General features: G+C 45.1%; 4 protein-coding genes and 2 non-coding genes across 9 annotated transcripts in view; 2 read left to right on the top strand and 4 right to left on the bottom strand.

The window, feature by feature from the left end:
* Nucleotides 1-4,041, bottom strand: part of prr5l (proline rich 5 like) — a 14,100-nt gene extending 10,059 nt beyond the window's left edge. Inside the window, exon 1 of one of the 2 annotated variants that reach the window (XM_034588268.1) lies at nucleotides 3,780-4,041. The gene's annotated coding sequence lies outside the window, so the exon portion shown is untranslated. The remainder of the gene's footprint in view (nucleotides 1-3,779) is intronic. The other variant, XM_034588267.1, reaches the window with a different exon arrangement.
* A 1,659-nt stretch (nucleotides 4,042-5,700) lies between these two features.
* On the top strand, nucleotides 5,701-8,466 carry c6h15orf40 (chromosome 6 C15orf40 homolog). 3 transcript variants are annotated; one of them, XM_034588266.1, is made up of 5 exons: nucleotides 5,701-6,904; nucleotides 7,142-7,262; nucleotides 7,347-7,474; nucleotides 8,170-8,261; nucleotides 8,418-8,461. In XM_034588266.1, coding segments are annotated over exons 1-5 (1,158 nt in total). In that variant the 5' UTR covers nucleotides 5,701-6,088; the 3' UTR covers nucleotides 8,419-8,461. The 3 variants fall into 3 exon arrangements, with proteins under 3 accessions (XP_034444157.1, XP_034444156.1, XP_034444155.1); XM_034588265.1 differs by having other exon boundaries at nucleotides 5,702-6,904; nucleotides 8,170-8,283; nucleotides 8,412-8,466; XM_034588264.1 differs by having other exon boundaries at nucleotides 5,702-6,904; nucleotides 8,170-8,271; nucleotides 8,410-8,460.
* A 4,308-nt stretch (nucleotides 8,467-12,774) lies between these two features.
* cart2 (cocaine- and amphetamine-regulated transcript 2) lies at nucleotides 12,775-15,484 on the top strand. The gene is made up of 3 exons (XM_034588276.1): nucleotides 12,775-12,936; nucleotides 13,602-13,685; nucleotides 15,262-15,484. The coding sequence occupies exons 1-3, from the start codon at nucleotides 12,826-12,828 to the stop codon at nucleotides 15,367-15,369; spliced, it is 303 nt and encodes a 100-aa protein (XP_034444167.1). The 5' UTR covers nucleotides 12,775-12,825; the 3' UTR covers nucleotides 15,370-15,484.
* Nucleotides 15,485-16,077: 593 nt separating this feature from the next.
* The window catches only part of zgc:114188 (uncharacterized protein LOC541327 homolog), a 5,279-nt gene continuing 1,356 nt past the window's right edge, over nucleotides 16,078-20,000 (bottom strand). The window contains exons 3-5 of the mRNA XM_034588274.1: nucleotides 19,752-19,857; nucleotides 17,037-17,102; nucleotides 16,078-16,198 (exon numbers count right to left, since the gene is read on the bottom strand). Of these exons, the coding sequence (XP_034444165.1) occupies nucleotides 16,121-16,198; nucleotides 17,037-17,102; nucleotides 19,752-19,857 (250 nt within the window). The 3' untranslated portion in view covers nucleotides 16,078-16,120. The remainder of the gene's footprint in view (nucleotides 16,199-17,036; nucleotides 17,103-19,751; nucleotides 19,858-20,000) is intronic.
* On the bottom strand, nucleotides 16,430-16,555 carry LOC117763900. The gene has a single exon (XR_004614255.1). It is a non-coding gene; the product is annotated as a small nucleolar RNA SNORA71 (small nucleolar RNA).
* LOC117763899 lies at nucleotides 17,796-17,922 on the bottom strand. Its single transcript, XR_004614254.1, has one exon. It is a non-coding gene; the product is annotated as a small nucleolar RNA SNORA71 (small nucleolar RNA).

The following is a 20,000-nucleotide window of genomic DNA, read 5'->3' as shown; positions in this document are numbered from 1 at the left end:
TGACAGCCTGCTGCCTCAGCAGCGTTTAGAAAACACATCGTTTTCTTCAAACCTCAACTTCCTGTGCAGCGGCACTGACCCGAGAGCAGCCCGTTCATTTTAGCACAGAGGTCTCACTACGCCTCGCTTTCCAGAAACCACAGACAGAGACGAGCAGGCTCTGAACCGTTGCTCACTTTATCATCTCTGCATGTTTGTTCCTCTAAAGTCGACCACAGGTTTATTTCTGTCGGTGTGGGAAGGTTTCATAACGTTACATGTTCTGTTTTTGAGACCGACTGAGTGAAAATGAAAGAGCTGAATAAAACCTGAATAAATACACGTTTGAGTTTCACAGCTTTGTTCAGTGAAACCTGGTGAAGATCACAAATCGTCGTTGTTTTCAGAAACTTTCTGGAGGAATGTTCCACATGAGAAAACAGCACAGTGGACGTGTTGATGAGGTTTCTAACACGTGACGGACGTGAAACTGGAAGAACACAAAGATCTCAGGATGAAGAAGAGGAGCCGTACACGTAGAAGACGAAGACGTCCACTTGGAAACACGAGGAGGTTCCAGATGTTTTGGTGCTGAGGGCCGACGCCGGTGTGGATGAGCTGTAAACAACAACACTGATCTTTCCACAGCAGAGTTTATACGTCATGTCCCGCCTCTACAGGCTCCGCCCCTCGCCTGGATGTCCCCACATGTTCCTGTTTGAACGAGTCGGACCCGACAACCTGCTGCTTCACAAACACTCACTACACAACATGTCCAGACAACATTTCCCAGAGTTCATGTCTGAAAGCAGCTCATGACGAAAGGAAAATGACTCAACTCTAATTGTAGGTTGAACTTACAGGAAATGTTTCCTTTGACATAGAAGTGTGGTTCTGGTCTTTCAGGATGAAAGTGGCACAAATCGTTTTGAAGATTCTGGTCCATTGTGTCCCTGGAGGTTACACATATAACCAAAGTTCCCTGAGGGAGGGAAACGAGGGACAACTCATCTGGTATGCAGGTGTGAGAAGCTCCGCCCTCCCTGTCGAGTAGAAGATGCTCTTCAGCAACCTTTTGCTCACTGCCGCCAGATTTTAAAAGGTTTTGGGAAAATCAGCCGGATCCAAAGAACCTCAAACTCCCAGAGCTGCAGCTCGAAGGGAAACATTTTTACAGCTGGCAAACAGAGGGGGGGGGGGGGGGAGACACACCTCCCCGCCGTACAGAGAGGGGGGGGGACACCCCCCCGCCGTACAGAGAGGGGGGGACACCCCCCCGCCGACCAGCAGGTGAATGTTTCTGCTCAAAGAGAAAAGTTGATCAAACCTGAACATTTTCCTGTTTGACTCTTTTCAATCTTGAGCATTTTCACCTCGGTTCCTTTATTCAACTGATTCACTGTTTTCATGTTTGTCTAAAGAGACATTTGATGTTTTTTCAGTGTTATCAAGGTTCTTGTAAATGTAAAAGTTCTGCAAAGTTAAAAAGCTCACACGGTCACTGACTGTCCTGATATACGGCCCAGGTGGCTGATGGGATTTCACAGCCCTCGCCGTGTCGTCTCCTCTGATCACAGCCAATCTCGTGTCAACACAAACATTCTATTGTTTGTCTGATTCCGGCCAAAAACACGAGGAGACGACGAGAAACTCAGAAGATAGAAAAGAAGGTTAAAAATGTCAATAAGTTTTAAATGTTTCTGTCTCTGCATCGCTGGAGTTCAACACTTTTAAAGCTTTAAATCAATAACGTTTAAAAGAGATGGTTTCTGATCACTGGTCCCAGTTCACAGCTCAACGTCCAGACGGCGTTCAGACCAAGCCAGGGACCACAGGTTGTGTGTGGGAATGAGACCATGTGTGCACAGTCCACCACATGTAGTGTTCACACACACACACACACACACACACACACACACACACACACACACACACACACACACACACACACACACACACACACACACACACACACACACACACACACACACACGAGGTGGGCGTTTAGGTGTCGCCGTGCGTGCAACCGTCACCGTGGCAACCCATCTGGTACACACCAAAAGCAGTCATCACAAAAAGGTCACCAGCCCACATCACCTCCTCCACCTTCACATCCTCCTCCAGCCAAACATCAGCCGGCGATGACGACTTCACACGTCTGATGTGTCAATAAGCAGCGCGTCAGCTCAAAGTCACATGATCGCGAGCTTCACAAGAAACAATCATCAAACGCTCCATGTGTCCAAACGCCATCCACACCAGCGACGAGAACAGGTTCCATGTGTTTTCACAGGACGAGACCAACCAATCACAGCAGGTCCCTCACGTTTTCTCAAAATCAAGTTCATTCAAGGATTTCAAGCTTTATTTCTTCCTTATTGTTTGTAAATTGAAGGAGATAAAAACTCGCCCCCCCCCCCAGGTGCTGTGGGGTCACGATTGTCCGCTCAGGCCTGCTAGCATACGGCGTTTATTTAGCCTTAACATTTGTGTACGTCAGGAAGAATATGTCGAACGGTCGGAGTTGGAGGAAAAAAGAGAAACATTGAGTCACATCTATAATGTATAATAATAATAATAATAATAATAATCCTGAACACGTGTGAAGGAGTTTAGAGGATCAGAGAGAAGCTGCGACTGGAGCATCGTTCAGGCACCATAAGCATTTCACCAGATTCCATTCAGCACCGGTATCAAACCAAACCCAGAAGGAAACTCTGCTGCTGTAAATCACCAGATTAAACTAATCTGATTCACCAGCTGAGACAGAAAAAACCTCAACTTCAAACTGAATTTAATCATCAGAACAATTTTAAATATGTGGTAACATGAGGAGACTGTGATTCTTGTGTTTAAGTGTGTGTTGTGTGTGTGTGTGTGTGTGTGTGTGTGTGTGTGTGTGTGTGTGTGTGTGTGTTAGCATGTGGGATGATCCTGTAACAGGAGCCCCGTCATGAGGAAGTACTCACAGAGACTAATGCAATTACAGACGGAGCTGCTGAACTTTGTGTTTCTAATCTGGGATCAGGCAGAAAACACTCGTCACTCACGTCACTGACTTCAGGTTTAGAAAAGACATATACTCTATTATTATTGAAGTAGTCCAGTGGGATTCATCCTCTGGGGAACATGTTAAAGTGGAGGATCAACACTCCGTCAACTACAGAGACGTGTCCACACCACTGGGGGGCGCCGCCTGGGTTATTATTTCATAGAAATGCCGGCATGTAACATCTGCGATGACTCAGCGAGAAGTGAGCGAGCAAGATGTTGGAATGTTTAAAAATCGTAAAAAAAAAAAAAGTATGAACAACATTTAAAGGACGTACAAACTCCCAGACGCATTAATTAAGTATTTCAATCGCTTCATGTGTAAATACCAACTCCAAATCGGACTTAGCAATAAAAAAGTCGGTCTTATCATCCACCGTGGTTTTTAGTTTTTTTAAATGAAAAAGTAAAGTAAAGAACAGTTTTAAGTGTCGCGTTAGCATCAGAACCAGAAAAAACCCAAATGACACCAAACCCTCGACTGTGACTTGGATTGCGTCAGTCGCTCTAAACTTTAAACTTTAAACAGGTTCATTCAAACTCTTTCACTGAAGATACAACTAATCTACACAGAGACAAACCACGCCTGAGAAGCTGAAACACTTTTAACATTCACAGGATATTTGACTAATTTAGAGGTTGTGACTGGAAGAGTTTCCACTTCCTGCTGCCAGATAAACACTGTTTGTTTGTTTGTTTGTTTGTACCTGAACGCATCATGACCTCGTGGCCTCGGTCCGTGAACTCACCTGAGTGAAGTGGCTTCACTTCTCACAGGATCAACACAGATCTTCCTCCTCCTCCTCCTCCTCTTCTTCTTCTTCCTCCTCCTCCTCCTCCTCTTCTTCCTCCTCTTCCTCCTCCTCCTCTTCTTCCTCCTCTTCCTCTTCCTCCTCCTCCTCCTCCTCCTCACATTGCTTCAGTTTCCATCTGCTCAGTAAAACCTCTCTTCACTTTCCAGCAGCAGAATCTGATCTCACACTTTTCTCAGTTTCTCTGAACTCATCGCGCCGCTTCGCTCTTTATCTGCCGCTGAAAAGCTCAACGACGTAACCACCGACACTTCCGGGATACTCCTTCAAAGTAAAAGTCGAACCAGGACATTTTTGTCTTTTGCTTTATTGTGAAGGAGAATCGGGATCTTCTGGTTTGGCTTCAGGAGCGTGACACAGATCCTGATTCTCAGGCACTGATTGGTTGAGAGGAGTCGATGTCATGAATATTTATGATGTGAAAACTGAAAATGTGTTTGAGACGTTAAACTTTTAACTTTTATACTGATGTGAATCCACTGCAGGTTTTGGACGCTTTCAATTTCTCAGATAAAGATTTTACTTAAGAAAACCTTTTTATTTCTGTGTCCGATAAAGACGACGACACGTTTATCATCAAATAACAAATGAAAACCAAACTGATCAGAAACATGAACACATGTTTTCTATTTATTTGATTTATTTCACACAAGTTCTCTCCTGTGAGTTTAAAAGGAAACTTAAACTTTCTCATTCCACAACTGTGTTTTATTGATTTTCATGACTTCACCGGTTATTTGATAATCTATTGATTATCGACCAGCCGACTGATCTCAGGTCAGTCACGTGTTTCTCTGCAGCAGCTCCACGGCGGAGTCCTGGTTGTGCCTCCGGGCCTCATGCAGAGGAGAGCTCCCCCACCTGGTGAACAGACACAACTACATCAGACTGCACATGAACACATGAAGAAACGAAATCAAATATTATACGATTGAATATCATGTTATTTAATATTATATGATCTCATGTTATTGATATGATGTCATATAAATGTATGTTATTAAATATGATATAATTGAATATGAATAGGACTCAGCAGAGACTGGACCTTGTAGTGGAAAGTTGTGGAGTAATCCTTCATCCCTGGAACCTGCGTCATGGACAACACTCCTCGTGGCCCCCGGGGACAACACCTGGTCCCCTGACCGCGGACAGAGGCCCCGTTAGCTAAGGAGGCGGCCATGACAGCTCCAGATTCACAGGTGAGCTCTGCAGAGGAGGACTGACGAACAGCAGAGACACGATCCTTCAGAAGCGTCTGTTCGTCAGCAGCTCGATCACAGAGCGAGAATCAGAAAGAATCTCTTTACGACTGTAAGGATTCTGGAAATATCCTCATATTTCTAATGACCTCCTGGGTTCAACAAATGTCACAGATGAATTACTTTTGTAGAAACTGATTGGCCCCTGGATTGTCTCTTCCGGGGCCCCTAATGGCGCCGGAAGGAATAAAACTACGTCCGTCACGTGTTCGATGCCTGAGGCCCCTTGAAATGCTCCGGATCTGTGGAACTAAATCAAGCTAAAGGACGAGATGTACCTGCAGCAGCAGATCCACCGCAGCGTTAATGTCGACCTTCTCTGGAAAACACTGGAGACAAACAGGAGACGTTTGGTGAGAGGACGCATTGGACACCAGACAGTCTATAGAGGGAACGCAGCCCAGACACTCCCAGCTGCAGGACCCACAGGAAGCAACATGAGACAAACTGCAGCACAGAGGTCAGAGGTCAAACAGTTTAAACCATCTAAACTAACTTATATATTATCTTATTTAAATAAATACAATCTGAATGAACCTCAGTGTAAGACGATGACAAGCTCAGACTCTGTCTTCAGACGTTTGTTACTCTCAAACTTTATTGGTACTTTTACTAAAATACACACCTGAATACAGGACTTGTACTTGTATTTGTACACTGTTGTACTGGTATGTTTACTCGAGTAAGTGTTTTGAGTTATTTCTTCCAACACTGTTATATTATTACAGACATTGATTCAACCAGTTCAACTACTGCAGTAACAAATACTATACTATAAATAGTATAGTAATACTACAGTACATTTGAAATACTACAGTACAGATACTGTTTATTCACATTGAGTCACTGATATTCAGATGGCTTAGGTTTCTTTTGACTTTTACTTTGGAAAACTATTATCGGAGGTGTTTACTTTGAAAAGCGGAAGTGACTGTGTTTACACTGTTAGCGTCTTTGTGTTAGCTAACGAGCTAACAGCTGCGGATGTTTTACCGGTCACATGTTACTCGGTTCTTCAAAGGATCTAAGATCAACCGTTTACCGGAGCCCAGCGGTCCGTCCACCGTCTTCTCCCCGGGCTCCACCGTCTTCTCCCGGGGCTCCACCGTCTTCTCCCGGGGCTCCAGCGTCTTCTCCCGGGGCTCCACCGTCTTCTCCCGGGGCTCCACCGTCTTCTCCCGGGGCTCCAGCGTCTTCTCCCCGGGCTCCACCGTCTTCTCCTGGGGCTCCACCGTCTTCTCCCGGGGCTCCAGCGTCTTCTCCCCGGGCTCCACCGTCTTCTCCCGGGGCTCCACCGTCTTCTCCCGGGGCTCCAGCGTCTTCTCCCCGGGCTCCACCGTCTTCTCCCCGGGCTCCACCGTCTTCTCCCGGGGCTCCACCGTCTTCTCCCCGGGCTCCACCGTCTTCTCCCCGGGCTCCACCGTCTTCTCCCGGGGCTCCAGCGTCTTCTCCCCGGGCTCCACCGTCTTCTCCCGGGGCTCCACCGTCTTCTCCCGGGGCTCCAGCGTCTTCTCCCGGGGCTCCACCGTCTTCTCCCCGGGCTCCACCGTCTTCTCCCCGGGCTCCACCGTCTTCTCCCGGGGCTCCAGCGTCTTCTCCCGGGGCTCCAGCGTCTTCTCCCGGGGCTCCAGCGTCTTCTCCCGGGGCTCCACCGTCTTCTCCCGGGGCTCCACCGTCTTCTCCCGGGGCTCCACCGTCTTCTCCCCGGGCTCCAGCGTCTTCTCCCCGGGCTCCAGCGTCTTCACCGCCGGGTCAAGACGTTTCTCCTCAAACCCACAAATGCCCCAGAAACAGAAAACCGTGAGTTCTGAAGCTGTTCCTGTTTCTCTGGCTCAGCTCGCACTAAGCCACTGTCTGTGTCAGCTGAGTTCACACCTGGAAACTCAGCTCGATCATCTGACTCCATCATTAAAGATTCAATTAGTTTGTAGCAGGTGGAAAATAAAGTGATCTACACTCGACTGCAGAGGAAAACTGTAGTAACTGAAAAGTTGAGAGAATGACTCAGTGACATCATCTCTCCTGTTGTGAACCCAGGTGAAGGCTCAGCAGCCCGGAGCAGAGCCTGAGGCCTCCGGTCCGGTGGTTCGAGACCGACACGGCGCTTTAACCATCACGGTGCACGCCAAGCCCGGCTCCAAACACAGCGCCATCACAGGTACACGATGATGCGTCACACCCGGAGCATCACGTTTCATTACACAATGAAAACTTTGCCAATCAGTGTTTTCTGCTCCAGCAGACGTCTCTGTAGAGGCGGTGGGAGTTTCCATCGCGGCACCCCCCACTGACGGAGAAGCCAACACTGAGCTGATTCGCTTCCTGGCTCAAGTTCTGGACCTGAAGAAAAGTCACATCTCTCTCCACAAGGTCCCTGAAACTCCTTCTTGAGTCTCAGCTCACTTTCCATCTGTCTCCTCCTCCTCCCGCTTGTTTGTTCTGCACCTCATCCTTCATCATCATCCACTTTCTTCTGCCAGCTCTTCTCCTCCTCCTTCACAGCCCCAGAGTGGACGAGAGTTTAAATATCTTAAAATGTCTTCATTTCCATTTTACAAATGAAAGTCTTTAATAGGTGAAGTGTAGAGCTTCTAGTGGTGAAGCTTATATTACAGCCACTTGAGTTCTGAAAAGGCTTTTTCCTTCTTTGCAGTTGACGTGTCAGCGTCTGTCAGAAAGCTTTAAAAGAATAAGTGTTGCATCCCAGTGGTCTACTCCTGTAATCAATGGTTTTACATCCTGAGGTGCTGGGAAGTTCACTAACTAAATCAATAATACATAAATCGTGGTGTCTCAATAATCACAACTCTGACCTTGGAAAAGAATTAGAAAACAATATGGATCATCCTGTAACAATGTAAATGTTACTTTACCAACAACCAACTGAATACACATGTATTTCTGGTGCATTGTAATAAAACTGATCATCAAACAGACTGAATTAGTGTTTTCAGGTGTTAGTGGGATTCAAACTGATCTGGAGCCACAACACTCATGTGGACAGAGTTATAAAGATGAAGCCTCCGTCTTAGCTCTACTTCTGTCCTCTACCTCGTCTCCTTCAGGGCTCCAGGTCCAGGGACAAACTGGTCAGAGTGGACTCGTCCCTCAGTGTGGAGGAGGTGTTGAGGAGGCTCAGAGGAGACGCACGCACATGACCTGTAATAAAAAGGACAGGTGTGAGTACGATGTCCATGAACTCCTGTTGGTCCTGCAGGACACCAGGAGGCTCCAGTCTCAGCTCAAAACATGCTGTAAATACTCCGTTTACATGAGCCCACTGAAACTATGTACTTTGTCCTCACAGGGTTTCACAGCTGAACCAGTGTGACGGAGGGACGCCTGGGCATCACCATGGAAACAGGCCGATGCAGAAGGTGTTGCTGGGAAGAAAAGGACGTCAGTCTGTCCCCATGACGACTGGATGTGATTGTGTGTGAACGTCTGAAGTGAATCATTGAAGTGTCACTGTAAATCAACTGTTGAGGAAGATTAAACCGATTCTGAGCTGAACGATTAAATATTAAACATGTCTTATCGTCTCCTGCATCTTAATCCCAAACACATATTCCAGCAGTACTGATGTGTAAACACAGCTGTAAGCAGTGGGTGGTGCTGTGTTCCTGTGAGATCTGAAGGTAACAGTGGAAACATGAAACCACAGCACGACGGTTCACCATGTCACCAACATGCACACGTTTGTCCTGTGAGACAAAAACATGGACCGACTCAAACTCCTGATGCTAATGAAACTTTACTAAAGTGTTTTATTACAAACATTAATTCAACTAGTACAAATACGACAGTACTAATACAACTAATAATAATTTCTAAAACATAATAGTAATCATGTTTAAAAACTAACAACCAGAGTGTGAGCAGCACTGTGCCAAAGTTTTATTCTGTGAAAGGAAGAAAAACGTCTCTGAGTCGAGCTGCCGCTAACGTTTGCTTCTCTGAAAAATTAAGATCCAGACGTCCGACGACTAAAAACCACCAACATGTAAAAAGTGCATCGTAAAAATGTGACTTCAAACTAGTCTCTTCTGACTGAGGATGTGACGCCACCAGCAGGCGACCACGTTACCTTGATTCAAACTACAGATTTCTGCAGGTTTGAATATTTGAACAGATGTAACAGCTCTGATGATTTGAATGAGTTAAAGTTACAGACTGATCCTTTAAATTCCCTGATGAAGGAAGTGAACATCAGGACAGATGTTGAGTCAGAATCTGGGTTCACGGACTCAAGTGTTGGACCTGGACCATCAGGGCCACAGCCTACGCGGATGTGGGTCCCGGGGGCCCAGTGCGAACCACCAGACATCACATGTCAGCACTCTGGAGAAGAAGGGATGAGCCTCGTGAACGAGTGACGCTGTGATGAGCTGCAGCATCAACCCCTGGACACGTGACGTCACAGCGTCCTCTGAGCTGATTCTGCAAACAAAGTGAAGTTTATTTTTACTGAGAATGTTATATAAGATTCATGGTGGAGTTGGTTCCTGCTGCGTCTCCTCTGCTGAGCCTGGATCAGCAGCTTTACGTCTGCAGCTCAGGCTCCTGTCAGGCTGAGGGATGTTTGAGACGCAGAGCTAAGCTTCTGCCGGCTGGACACACGTCTTCCCTCCTAAACTTAAATCCTCTCCTGCTGGGCAACGTCTCAGCGGACACTTTGTGAACAGTTTACTTCTCCTGCAGGTTCCAGCCTCTGGAATAAAACCAGTGATGAGATGTTCCCTCAGGGACACAGAGTCGATGGGGGCAGCTTCAGGGAACAGTGAGGGAACTGAGGCCTTTCTGAAAGACGCTGAGCTGGGATGTGACAAAGTACATTTTCATGTATCTCTACTTAAGTAAATGAATGTTCAGGTACTTTTACTCCACCACAGAACCGGACAGATGCAGATATATTATCTACATTGTCAATTATTCCTAAGATGTCGTTATCAAACCTTTATGACAAAGGAATGTAATTAAAGTTTGATATTTTTACAGTTAAGCATTAACTTTGTTATAAATAACTATACATATAATACAATAAATATATAGACTTTGAATTGAGAAAATAAACATATCCACATCGTTTATTCTGTAAAATAAAAGTTTTCATATCACAAATCTTCGATACCGATCCGACTGTGAAGAGCTCGGCCCAAAGTGATAAACCAGGCTGGACTCTACATATCAGCAAATACTTTCTACTTTATTTTTACAATGTCCGGAATTTCATGATCACATTTTGTTTTTATGTTTTAAACGTAATCAATATAAAAACATTACAGATTGGACCAGAGCAGGCCGGTAATAGTAGGTCATAAACCCCGCCTCCTCCACGTTAGCAGATTGGACATGATCCAACTAAACAAATCACTCTATAAATACAGCAGCACTGTCTGAGTGGAGAACATCTCATTATCAGAGTGTCAGTAGAGAAGACTCTTTATTACAGTGACTCACGTTATTGTTTGACATGAAGCTGACAGAAGAAGAAGAGTTGGATGAAGAAAGGCCCGAAGGCAGGGGATCAAACTCCCACACAACAAGAAGAGGAAGAAAAAGAAGAAGATGAAGAAGAAGAGGAAGAAGAAGAAGAGAGGCAGATTCTCTCAGAACCAGCAGCTTTTGTTAGAGCTGTCTTCAGGATGTTTTCGGGGACTGATTCCATCCAGAGACAATCACAGATCAAATCGTGGTGACGGGATTTAAACCTCTTACCTCAGTCTTTATTTATAGTCGAGCTCCTCAAACAGTGAAACTCGCCCCTGGGAGCTGACGCTGCTTAATGCTCGTTACTCTCCTTTCTGTGTTTGACAACTACGCTCTCGCTCTAATGCTGCGCTGGCAGCTGCAGGATCTCACTTCCATGTTTACGACCAGAATCCGCTCAGTTTGTGGACGTAAATAAAAACCTGGGATCATCACAGAGAATAATGATCAGTGAGCATCTGAAGAAAAGAGGCTCAGGAGCCGAGAAGCTCACAGAAAACATGAATCTTTCATATCTATTATATATTTTAAATATATATATACTGCATAATATAGATATAACATCATGGTCTGAACCACTGACTGTAAATAAACATGGATGACAGGTCAGCTACCGACAGTGAAGCCAAAGTTTCTCCACCTCGTTCCCAAAATACAGGTTCCCCTTGTGGTTCTAGAGTCTGTAAGAGGAGAACAGGAGGTAGAACCTTCAGCTACCAGGCTCCTCCAGTCTGTAAGAGGAGAACAGGAGGTAGAACCTTTAGGCTCCTCTCCTGTGGAACCAGCTCCCTCTCTGGGTTCTAGAGTCTGTAAGAGGAGAACAGGAGGTAGAATCTTCAGGCTCCTCTCCTGTGGAACCAGCTCCCTCTCTGGGTTCTAGAGTCTGTAAGAGGAGAACAGGAGGTAGAACCTTCAGCTACCAGGCTCCTCTCCTGTGGAACCAGCTCCCTCTCTGGGTTCTAGAGTCAGTAAGAGGAGAACAGGAGGTAGAATCTTCAGGCTCCTCTCCTGTGGAACCAGCTCCCTCTCTGGGTTCTAGAGTCTGTAAGAGGAGAACAGGAGGTAGAACCTTCAGCTACCAGGCTCCTCTCCTGTGGAACCAGCTCCCTCTCTGGGTTCTAGAGTCAGTAAGAGGAGAACAGGAGGTAGAATCTTCAGGCTCCTCTCCTGTGGAACCAGTTCCCTCTCTGGGTTCTAGAGTCTGTAAGAGGAGAACAGGAGGTAGAACCTTTAGGCTCCTCTCCTGTGGAACCAGTTCCCTCTCTGGGTTCTAGAGTCTGTAAGAGGAGAACAGGAGGTAGAACCTTTAGGCTCCTCTCCTGTGGAACCAGCTCCCTCTCTGGGTTCTAGAGTCTGTAAGAGGAGAACAGGAGGTAGAACCTTCAGCTACCAGGATCCTCTCCTGTGGAACCAGCTCCCTCTCTGGGTTCTAGAGTCTGTAAGAGGAGAACAGGAGGTAGAACCTTCAGGCTCCTCTCCTGTGGAACCAGCTCCCTCTCTGGGTTCTAGAGTCAGTAAGAGGAGAACAGGAGGTAGAACCTTCAGGCTCCTCTCCTGTGGAACCAGCTCCCTCTCTGGGTTCTAGAGTCAGTAAGAGGAGAACAGGAGGTAGAACCTTCAGGCTCCTCTCCTGTGGAACCAGCTCCCTCTCTGGGTTCTAGAGTCAGTAAGAGGAGAACAGGAGGTAGAACCTTCAGGCTCCTCTCCTGTGGAACCAGCTCCCTCTCTGGGTTCTAGAGTCTGTAAGAGGAGAACAGGAGGTAGAACCTTCAGGCTCCTCTCCTGTGGAACCAGCTCCCTCTCTGGGTTCTAGAGTCTGTAAGAGGAGAACAGGAGGTAGAACCTTCAGGCTCCTCTCCTGTGGAACCAGCTCCCTCTCTGGGTTCTAGAGTCAGTAAGAGGAGAACAGGAGGTAGAACCTTCAGGCTCCTCTCCTGTGGAACCAGCTCCCTCTCTGTTCCTGGTCGACTCCAAGTCTTTTTTTATTATATATATTTAATATGTAAAGAACCTTGAGATCATATATCTTGAGATTTAGTTCTTTACAAATAAAACTGAATTGAAATTAGATGTAGCTCGAGTCGTAGGCGTGACGTCAGCAGGGGGCTGAAGGGGGCGGGGCTCTCCGTCCAAACACCTCGCGCGGTGCGGGCAGCGCGTGACAAACAACCGGAACGGAACTAGAACCGGTGGCAGCTGTTTCTCCTCCGGTTCGTTTTGCCCGTGGCACCATGTGGGCGCGAGCTGTGCTGTGCGCGGCGCTGCTGTGCGCGCTCTGTCCGGCCGGAAGGACGGAAGCCGAGCGGGAGGTTCAGGACCACCGCTACAAGTCCAACAGACTGGTGAGGATTCATTCTCTTATATAGAATTAATTACTATATTAAGTCTAATGAACAATAGTAACAATGTGGTTACAGCCTGACAGATGTGACAGATGTGACAGATGTTAAAGGATCACAAAGTGTTTTTATTCCTAATTATTATATTATAATTATAAGTAGTTTCACCTGTGGTCATTGGTTTTATTCTAGGGTTAGAATGACAGTTTGTCATTCAGTAGATTTTTATGAATTAAATCATGTTTACAATTTAAGTGGTATATTTTTGAATTTGAATCTTTGCCATAGAAATATTGAATAAATAAAAGTAATAACTCAGTTTCTATTTTAGTAAAAGAAACTGTCAAAATAGTCTGTTTCTTTTAACTTTTACATTAAGTATTATTTATATGGTCATTTTAACATTGTTACTGGATTATTATTGTTTTATAAAATAATAATAATTCTGTATTTTCTACCTCAGTAAATATTGTTATACTTGAAGCTGGACTCTGTCGTACGAGTTTCTCTTTTTCAACTTTCATCTTTAAAGGAAAGAGTCTGTGACCCGAGTCTGGTGGACGACAATCTGTAGTTTTTATATAAGATTTTACATTTACAAAAAGTGTGTTGAAGTGTGTGTGTGTGTGTGTGTGTGTCGTCTGACGTGCACGTGTGTTTGATTCCAGCTGGGCGCTCTGCATGAGGTTCTGGAAAAGCTTCAGACCAAGAGGATCAATCCCTGGGAGAAGAAACATGGACAAGTTCCCTCAGTGAGTCACAGTCACTCATCACGTGGATTCATGTCGTTTTATCACGTGTTGAAAAACCATTTAGTACAACTATTAAAACCACAGACTGTATATACAGATTAAAACCACAGACTGTATATACAGATTAAAACCAGACTGTATATACAGATTAAAACCACAGACTGTATATACAGATTAAAACCACAGACTGTATATAAAGATTAAAACCACAGACTGTATATACAGATTCAAACCAGACTGTATATACAGATTAAAACCACAGACTGTATATACAGATTCAAACCAGACTGTATATAAAGATTAAAACCACAGACTGTATATACAGATTCAAACCAGACTGTATATAAAGATTAAAACCACAGACTGTATATACAGATTCAAACCAGACTGTATATAAAGATTAAAACCACAGACTGTATATACAGATTAAAACCACAGACTGTATATAAAGATTAAAACCACAGACTGTATATAAAGATTAAAACCACAGACTGTATATAAAGATTAAAACCACAGACTGTATATAAAGATTAAAACCACAGACTGTATATACAGATTAAAACCACAGACTGTATATACAGATTCAAACCACAGACTGTATATACAGATTAAAACCACAGACTGTATATACAGATTCAAACCACAGACTGTATATACAGATTAAAACCACAGACTGTATATACAGATTAAAACCAGACTGTATATAAAGATTAAAACCAGACTGTATATACAGATTCAAACCACAGACTGTATATACAGATTAAAACCAGACTGTATATACAGATTCAAACCACAGACTGTATATACAGATTAAAACTCTTGTGAAATGGTGGATTTGTGTTGATTTCAAATCAGCTGATCGTTGGAGTCATTATATATTTAATGATTTGGATTGGTTACTTTTCAAACTATTTAAAAAGCAGAGCAGGGACGTCTGTGGTTATTTAAGGAGACAGGTTCAATGAAAACTCATTTTACAGATATGTATACAAATGTGTATTTCTGTTTAAATTCAAGTTCTATACATTTGGTTGTTTTTTTCTTCATATTTATAGTTATTTATAATTAAACTGTAAAATATGAAACCTCAGATCACTGATAAATTCCAATACAACTCCAGTTAACGAGGGAGTTTTCCCTCCAGTCACCAAAGTGCTGCTCACTGTGGAACTGTTGGTTTCTCTATGAAACATTCAAGTTCTTGACCGTCTATGTAAAGTGGACATGGTGATTTGGTGCTATATAAATGAAATAGAATTGAAATAGTTTGAATATATTCATCAGTGTTGTAAATGATAGTCAGGTTCTATAAATCATGTCTTTTCACGTGAAGCAGGTTTTTCTGTGTCGATGGCTCCTCGTGACGGGGCCCGGAGCGTGCACGGCCCCAGGAGCGTGCACGGCCTCAGGAGCGTGCACGGCCTCAGGAGCGTGCACGGCCCCAGGAGCGTGTGCACGGCCTCAGGAGCGTGCACGGCCCCAGGAGCGTGCACGGCCCCAGGAGCGTGTGCACGGCCTCAGGAGCGTGTGCACGTGTTGTGTGGATGATGTGTAAAGTGTGTGCTGTCGTTCACAGTGCGATCTGGGGGAACACTGCGCCATCAGAAAAGGATCTCGCATCGGAAAGATGTGCGACTGCCCCCGAGGAGCCTTCTGCAACTTCTTCCTGCTGAAGTGCTTATGAGCCAATCAGATCAACTGTTTATTTGGAAATGTCCATTAAGACAAATGTTTAAGATGTGAAGCAGCGTGTGAATAAATCTGTGAAGCATTAAAGGGTTTTACTGTTTACACTTTTTGAAACGAACATCTGGATATTTCTGATTTGGGTTTTAGTTCCGTGGTCACATCTGGATTCAGCTGTGATGATTCCAGCTGCTGAATGTCTTAACACAGCTGCTTCTGGAAAGTGTCGTCTCTGTGTGCACTGAACGGTTGGTTGCTTCAGTGCTGCTGTTGCGCCCCCTGCAGGACTTTCCATGTGTGAGCAGAGACTTTACACAAACTGTTAAGTTCGTCAGAACTTTACTTGTTTTGTGATGTTGTCATTTCTAGTGATTTTATGTAAATTCGTTAATTTGATTAATATTTAAAAATCGACTTTACGAATAAACAAACGAAAAATATGAATCTATTAATAAAATAAGTATTTAACGTGAACATGCTCATTGTGAGAAGCATTGGATCATTGAAGACTTGTAATTTAAATACTCCAGACAAAATATCTTTTAAGTCATCAACAAACCCAGTTGACATGATTAACCAGTTTGTCCATCCATTTATTTATCATTTACTAAAACACGTTCCCTTCGTGTTCAGCGTCCTACTCTACATGTATGAAAAGAGAAGATGATTTCACACCATGTCCATAAATCAACAGTCGTGAACAGTGTTTTTGTCCCAGAAGGTTTTATTAGAAGATACTTTACAGACGTCTAGACTCCTCGAGGCTGCTTGAAGTTCATGCCGACGGTCGGCTGGGTGACCTGCAGGTTGGACAGACCGCCGAAGTCCTGAGAACAGAAGAGAACCAGGTGTTAGGCCCCGGTGTAAGAGGCCCCGGTGTAAGAGGCCCCGGGGCCAAGAGGCCCCGGTGCCCAGAGGCCCCGGTGCCCAGAGGCCCAGAGGCCCCGGTGCTAAGAGGCCCCGGTGCTAGAGGCCCCGGTGTAAGAGGCCCTGGGGCCAAGAGGCCCCGGTGCTAGAGGCCCCCGGTGCCTAGAGGCCCCGGTGCCAAGAGGCCCCGGTGTAAGAGAGCATCAGGGTCTGAAAGGAACTGATCATCCTTCAAACACGGGAAAGGCTCTCTGGTTCATCTTCCTGTACTATCAATGACCATGGCCACAGGAGGCCATGTCACTTTCGATACAGGGGAGGGAAATACATCAGCTGCATCTTAGACAGCGACAGAACTCGGTGCTGTCGACACCTTCTCACAAAAGGTTTAGTGTGTACGATTTGGTGGAAGGATCTATTGGCAGAAACAGAATAAAAACTAAACCTATTGATTGTGTTTAATCTAAAATGTACAAGTTATTTTCTTTACCCCAGAATGAGCTCATTAGATTTAAATACCATGTTTACAGTGACCAGCGTGTGATGGTCTGTGGTCGTTCACACTCTGCAGGAGCATTAACACCTTCAGGTCCCACTGTGCTCACGTCCCCAGGACTGGAGCTTGTTACGAGTCGTGTGGATGCTCGGCAGCTTCTGATCGCAGCTCGACTTCTTTACCGGAGTCGGTTTTTTACCAGTTTTCATGACAAGATCACGAAGAGCTGCTCACTGCGTCAGATTGTAATCTGATTACTCAACACATTTTCACACCATGTGTAAACGCAGCAAGAAACTCACCAGCAGCTTCAGCATCTCCTTGGTGTCGGGATCAACTTCAATCAGCTCTTGGTCCAGAGCAGACACCTGCGCACACACACACACACAGGTTAGTGTTACTACATTCTTCTCTTAAAGCGTCACTTGTGATTTGAACTGAGCAACAGCGCCCCCTGCAGCCATACAGTGATTGGTTCTGTTGGGCTCATTTCAACCTGATGTGTAAAAACCTTTCAGATCAACATTGGTCAACTTCGTCCTTCAGAGCAGACGAGACGGGCGTCGTGCTTTTCAGGACATGTGACTGATGAATCAGATTGTGATTGGCTGACACTCAGTTTTGGATTTTAAGCAGTTTGACCTCTGACAGAAAATCTTTGGTCAAATTAAACATGAACGTCAGTGACGTCTGTAGTGTGGACTGACATTTCTTCTCATCTCACATCTTTATAACTAAATTTCTAATTTCCTTTTTCAAATGACGTCTTTATACATTTAGCTTTTATTTATACATCTTTTATGTTGGTGGCCTCTTATAAACACTATTTTACAATAGGTCGGTTAAAATGTAGACATCTTTAATTTGTGCCTGACTCTTATAAACTACCTTTGTTAAATGAACCTGCCGCTATAAAAAGACTCTGTAAACTAAATCTGTGTATTTTACAGTCAACCTTCAGTTCACAGTTGAATCAGAACAAGAGTAAAGTGTTTTCCTCATTAAAAACATTGTATTTTAACCATAACACCTCAAACCGGCAGCTGGTGCACGTTTCTTTTTGTCTGCGAGCGTCAGGGTTCAAAAGGAACTGATCGTCCTTCAAACACGGGAAATGCTCTCAGTTTGATATTCCTGTACTATCAATGACCTGGCCACGGGGACGCCATGGTCACTTTCGATACAGGAGGGACGTGAAAACCAGTCGAACATGCAGTATGAAACAATCCATTAATATAATATCTTCCTCCAACAGGGAGGCTGAATTCAAAGTGTGTTCAGGCTGAAACTTGGATTCAGGACCCCCCCCCCCCCCAGGAACACTCGGCTGTGATGTCATGTGATGCGTTTTAATTTGATCAATTCCGATACCAATATAAAAACTGTACAAATGTCTCGACCGGTTGGAGGAGCAGAGAAAATGGGGAAGAGTGGAGGTGGGTGGCAAAGAGGGAGAGAGATGGGGGAGGGGGAGGGGGGTCAGGAACAGCACACACTCTGTAACACTGATTGTTGTTATGATCACAAGTCACATGTTAGAACTGCTTTCCTGTGAAATAGGTTTTGAGCAGTGATTTAAAGATCTGTCGTGAGTTCCGAGCCTCGGGGCGCTGGCAGAGAAAGTCACCTGGAGTAGCCGGCCCGACCTCATAAGACCGCTGGGTTTATTAGAGTTCCTTCTAACATCCACATTCAAACAGTGACGTTAGTGTAGGTTTGATATAAATTCAACATTTAGCTTAAAATTAATGATGCATTTCTTTGAAAACATTATCCAGAGACGGATGTCTGATCTGTAACTGTTCATCAGCATTGGAAACAATTACTGATGTTTTCCACTTCAGATAAATAGGATCTCAGCAACGACTCCAAAACCAAACTTTCTGGAGCTCATCATGAAAATATTAATTAACTTTGGTGACACTTTAAAGTTCAGCTTAAACTGATTTAAATCACTCATAACGCTGTTATTGTTTATATTAGAGAAAATACAGTGATGAGCTAAATGCAGAACCTTTTCAAAGTGCTACCAGACTTTGAACTGTTTCCATCGTTCACTCTGCTGCTCAGACGTTTATCATTTGAGCTCATATCTAAACGGTCACGATGCACAGACGGATCCTGGCAGGTTTCTACGCTCAAACCATCCAGGAACCAATGAGCTCAACCCAGGTTCAACTTTGTCAAGGGTTCCAGCACATGGGAGTTCCAGTTCTCAACCCCAGATGACAGGAGAGGGACAGAGGACAGGTGTGAGAGAGAGAGAGACAGACAGACAGAGACAGGACAGGTGTGTGTGAGTGAGAGAGAGAGAGAGAGAGAGAGAGAGAGAGAGAGAGAGAGAGAGAGAGAGAGAGAGAGAGAGAGAGAGAGAGTGAGTGAGTGAGTGAGAGAGAGACAGGACAGGTGAGAGAGGGAGGACAGGTGAGACAGGCCAGGAGAGAGACAGTTACATGCTCAATGTGCTGAGCCTCAAACAACAGAAACAACACAAGTATTTACATCATTATAACATTTTAATTATGTTAATATAACAAATGTTCAGGCTGCGTTCAGCCTCTCGTCTCCACTTTACTAAACCTGTGTGTTTCTGCAGTTGTGTTGTCGTGTGTTGCTGTGTGTCGTTGTGTGTCGCTGTGTGTTGTCGTGTGTTGCTGTGTGTTGTCGTGTGTCGCTGTGTGTTGCTGTGTGTCGTCGTGTGTCGTCGTGTGTCGCTGTGTGTTGCTGTGTGTCGCTGTGTGTTGCTGTGTGTCGCTGTGTGTTGTCGTGTGTCGCTGTGTGTTGTCGTGTGTCGCTGTGTGTCGTCGTGTGTCGCTGTGTGTTGTCGTGTGTCGCTGTGTGTTGCTGTGTGTCGCTGTGTGTTGTCGTGTGTCGCTGTGTGTTGTCGTGTGTCGCTGTGTGTCGCTGTGTGTTGTTGTGTGTCGCTGTGTGTCGCTGTGTGTTGTCGTGTGTCGCTGTGTGTCGCTGTGTGTTGTCGTGTGTTGCTGTGTGTCGCTGTGTGTTGTGTCTTCACTGACCTCTGGCACGTAGTTGTCCCTCCTCTCTCTCTCCTCCTCCTGCAGTTTGATGGAGATTCCTCTGACTGGACCTCTCTGGATCCTCTTCATCAGATGTGTCACATACCTGCACCATCATCATCACAAGTTAATAACATAACATGAGACTTTCTGGTCCCAGTAACTCAGGTAAACTAATCAGAGGGCTCCGGGTGAAGTCTCTAATCCAGCCAATCAGAGCCCAGGACGAGGTGAGGCGTCCCCTTAATG

Source organism: Hippoglossus hippoglossus, chromosome 6, assembly GCF_009819705.1.
Source record: "Hippoglossus hippoglossus isolate fHipHip1 chromosome 6, fHipHip1.pri, whole genome shotgun sequence".
In the NCBI taxonomy this organism is placed as follows: domain Eukaryota; kingdom Metazoa; phylum Chordata; class Actinopteri; order Pleuronectiformes; family Pleuronectidae; genus Hippoglossus; species Hippoglossus hippoglossus.
This window is presented reverse-complemented; position numbering and strand designations above follow the sequence as displayed.

Coding starts and splice junctions, on each gene's coding strand:
- cart2 (XM_034588276.1), top strand. CDS start 12,826: ATGTGGGCGCGAGCTGTGCTGTGCGCGGCGCTGCTGTGCGCGCTCTGT. Junction 12,937..13,601: donor GCTACAAGTCCAACAGACTG/GTGAGGATTCAT, acceptor GTTTGATTCCAG/CTGGGCGCTCTGCATGAGGT. Junction 13,686..15,261: donor AACATGGACAAGTTCCCTCA/GTGAGTCACAGT, acceptor TGTCGTTCACAG/TGCGATCTGGGGGAACACTG.
- c6h15orf40 (XM_034588265.1), top strand. CDS start 6,089: ATGTTTTACCGGTCACATGTTACTCGGTTCTTCAAAGGATCTAAGATC. Junction 7,263..7,346: donor CAAACACAGCGCCATCACAG/GTACACGATGAT, acceptor CTGCTCCAGCAG/ACGTCTCTGTAGAGGCGGTG. Junction 7,475..8,169: donor GTCACATCTCTCTCCACAAG/GTCCCTGAAACT, acceptor CGTCTCCTTCAG/GGCTCCAGGTCCAGGGACAA.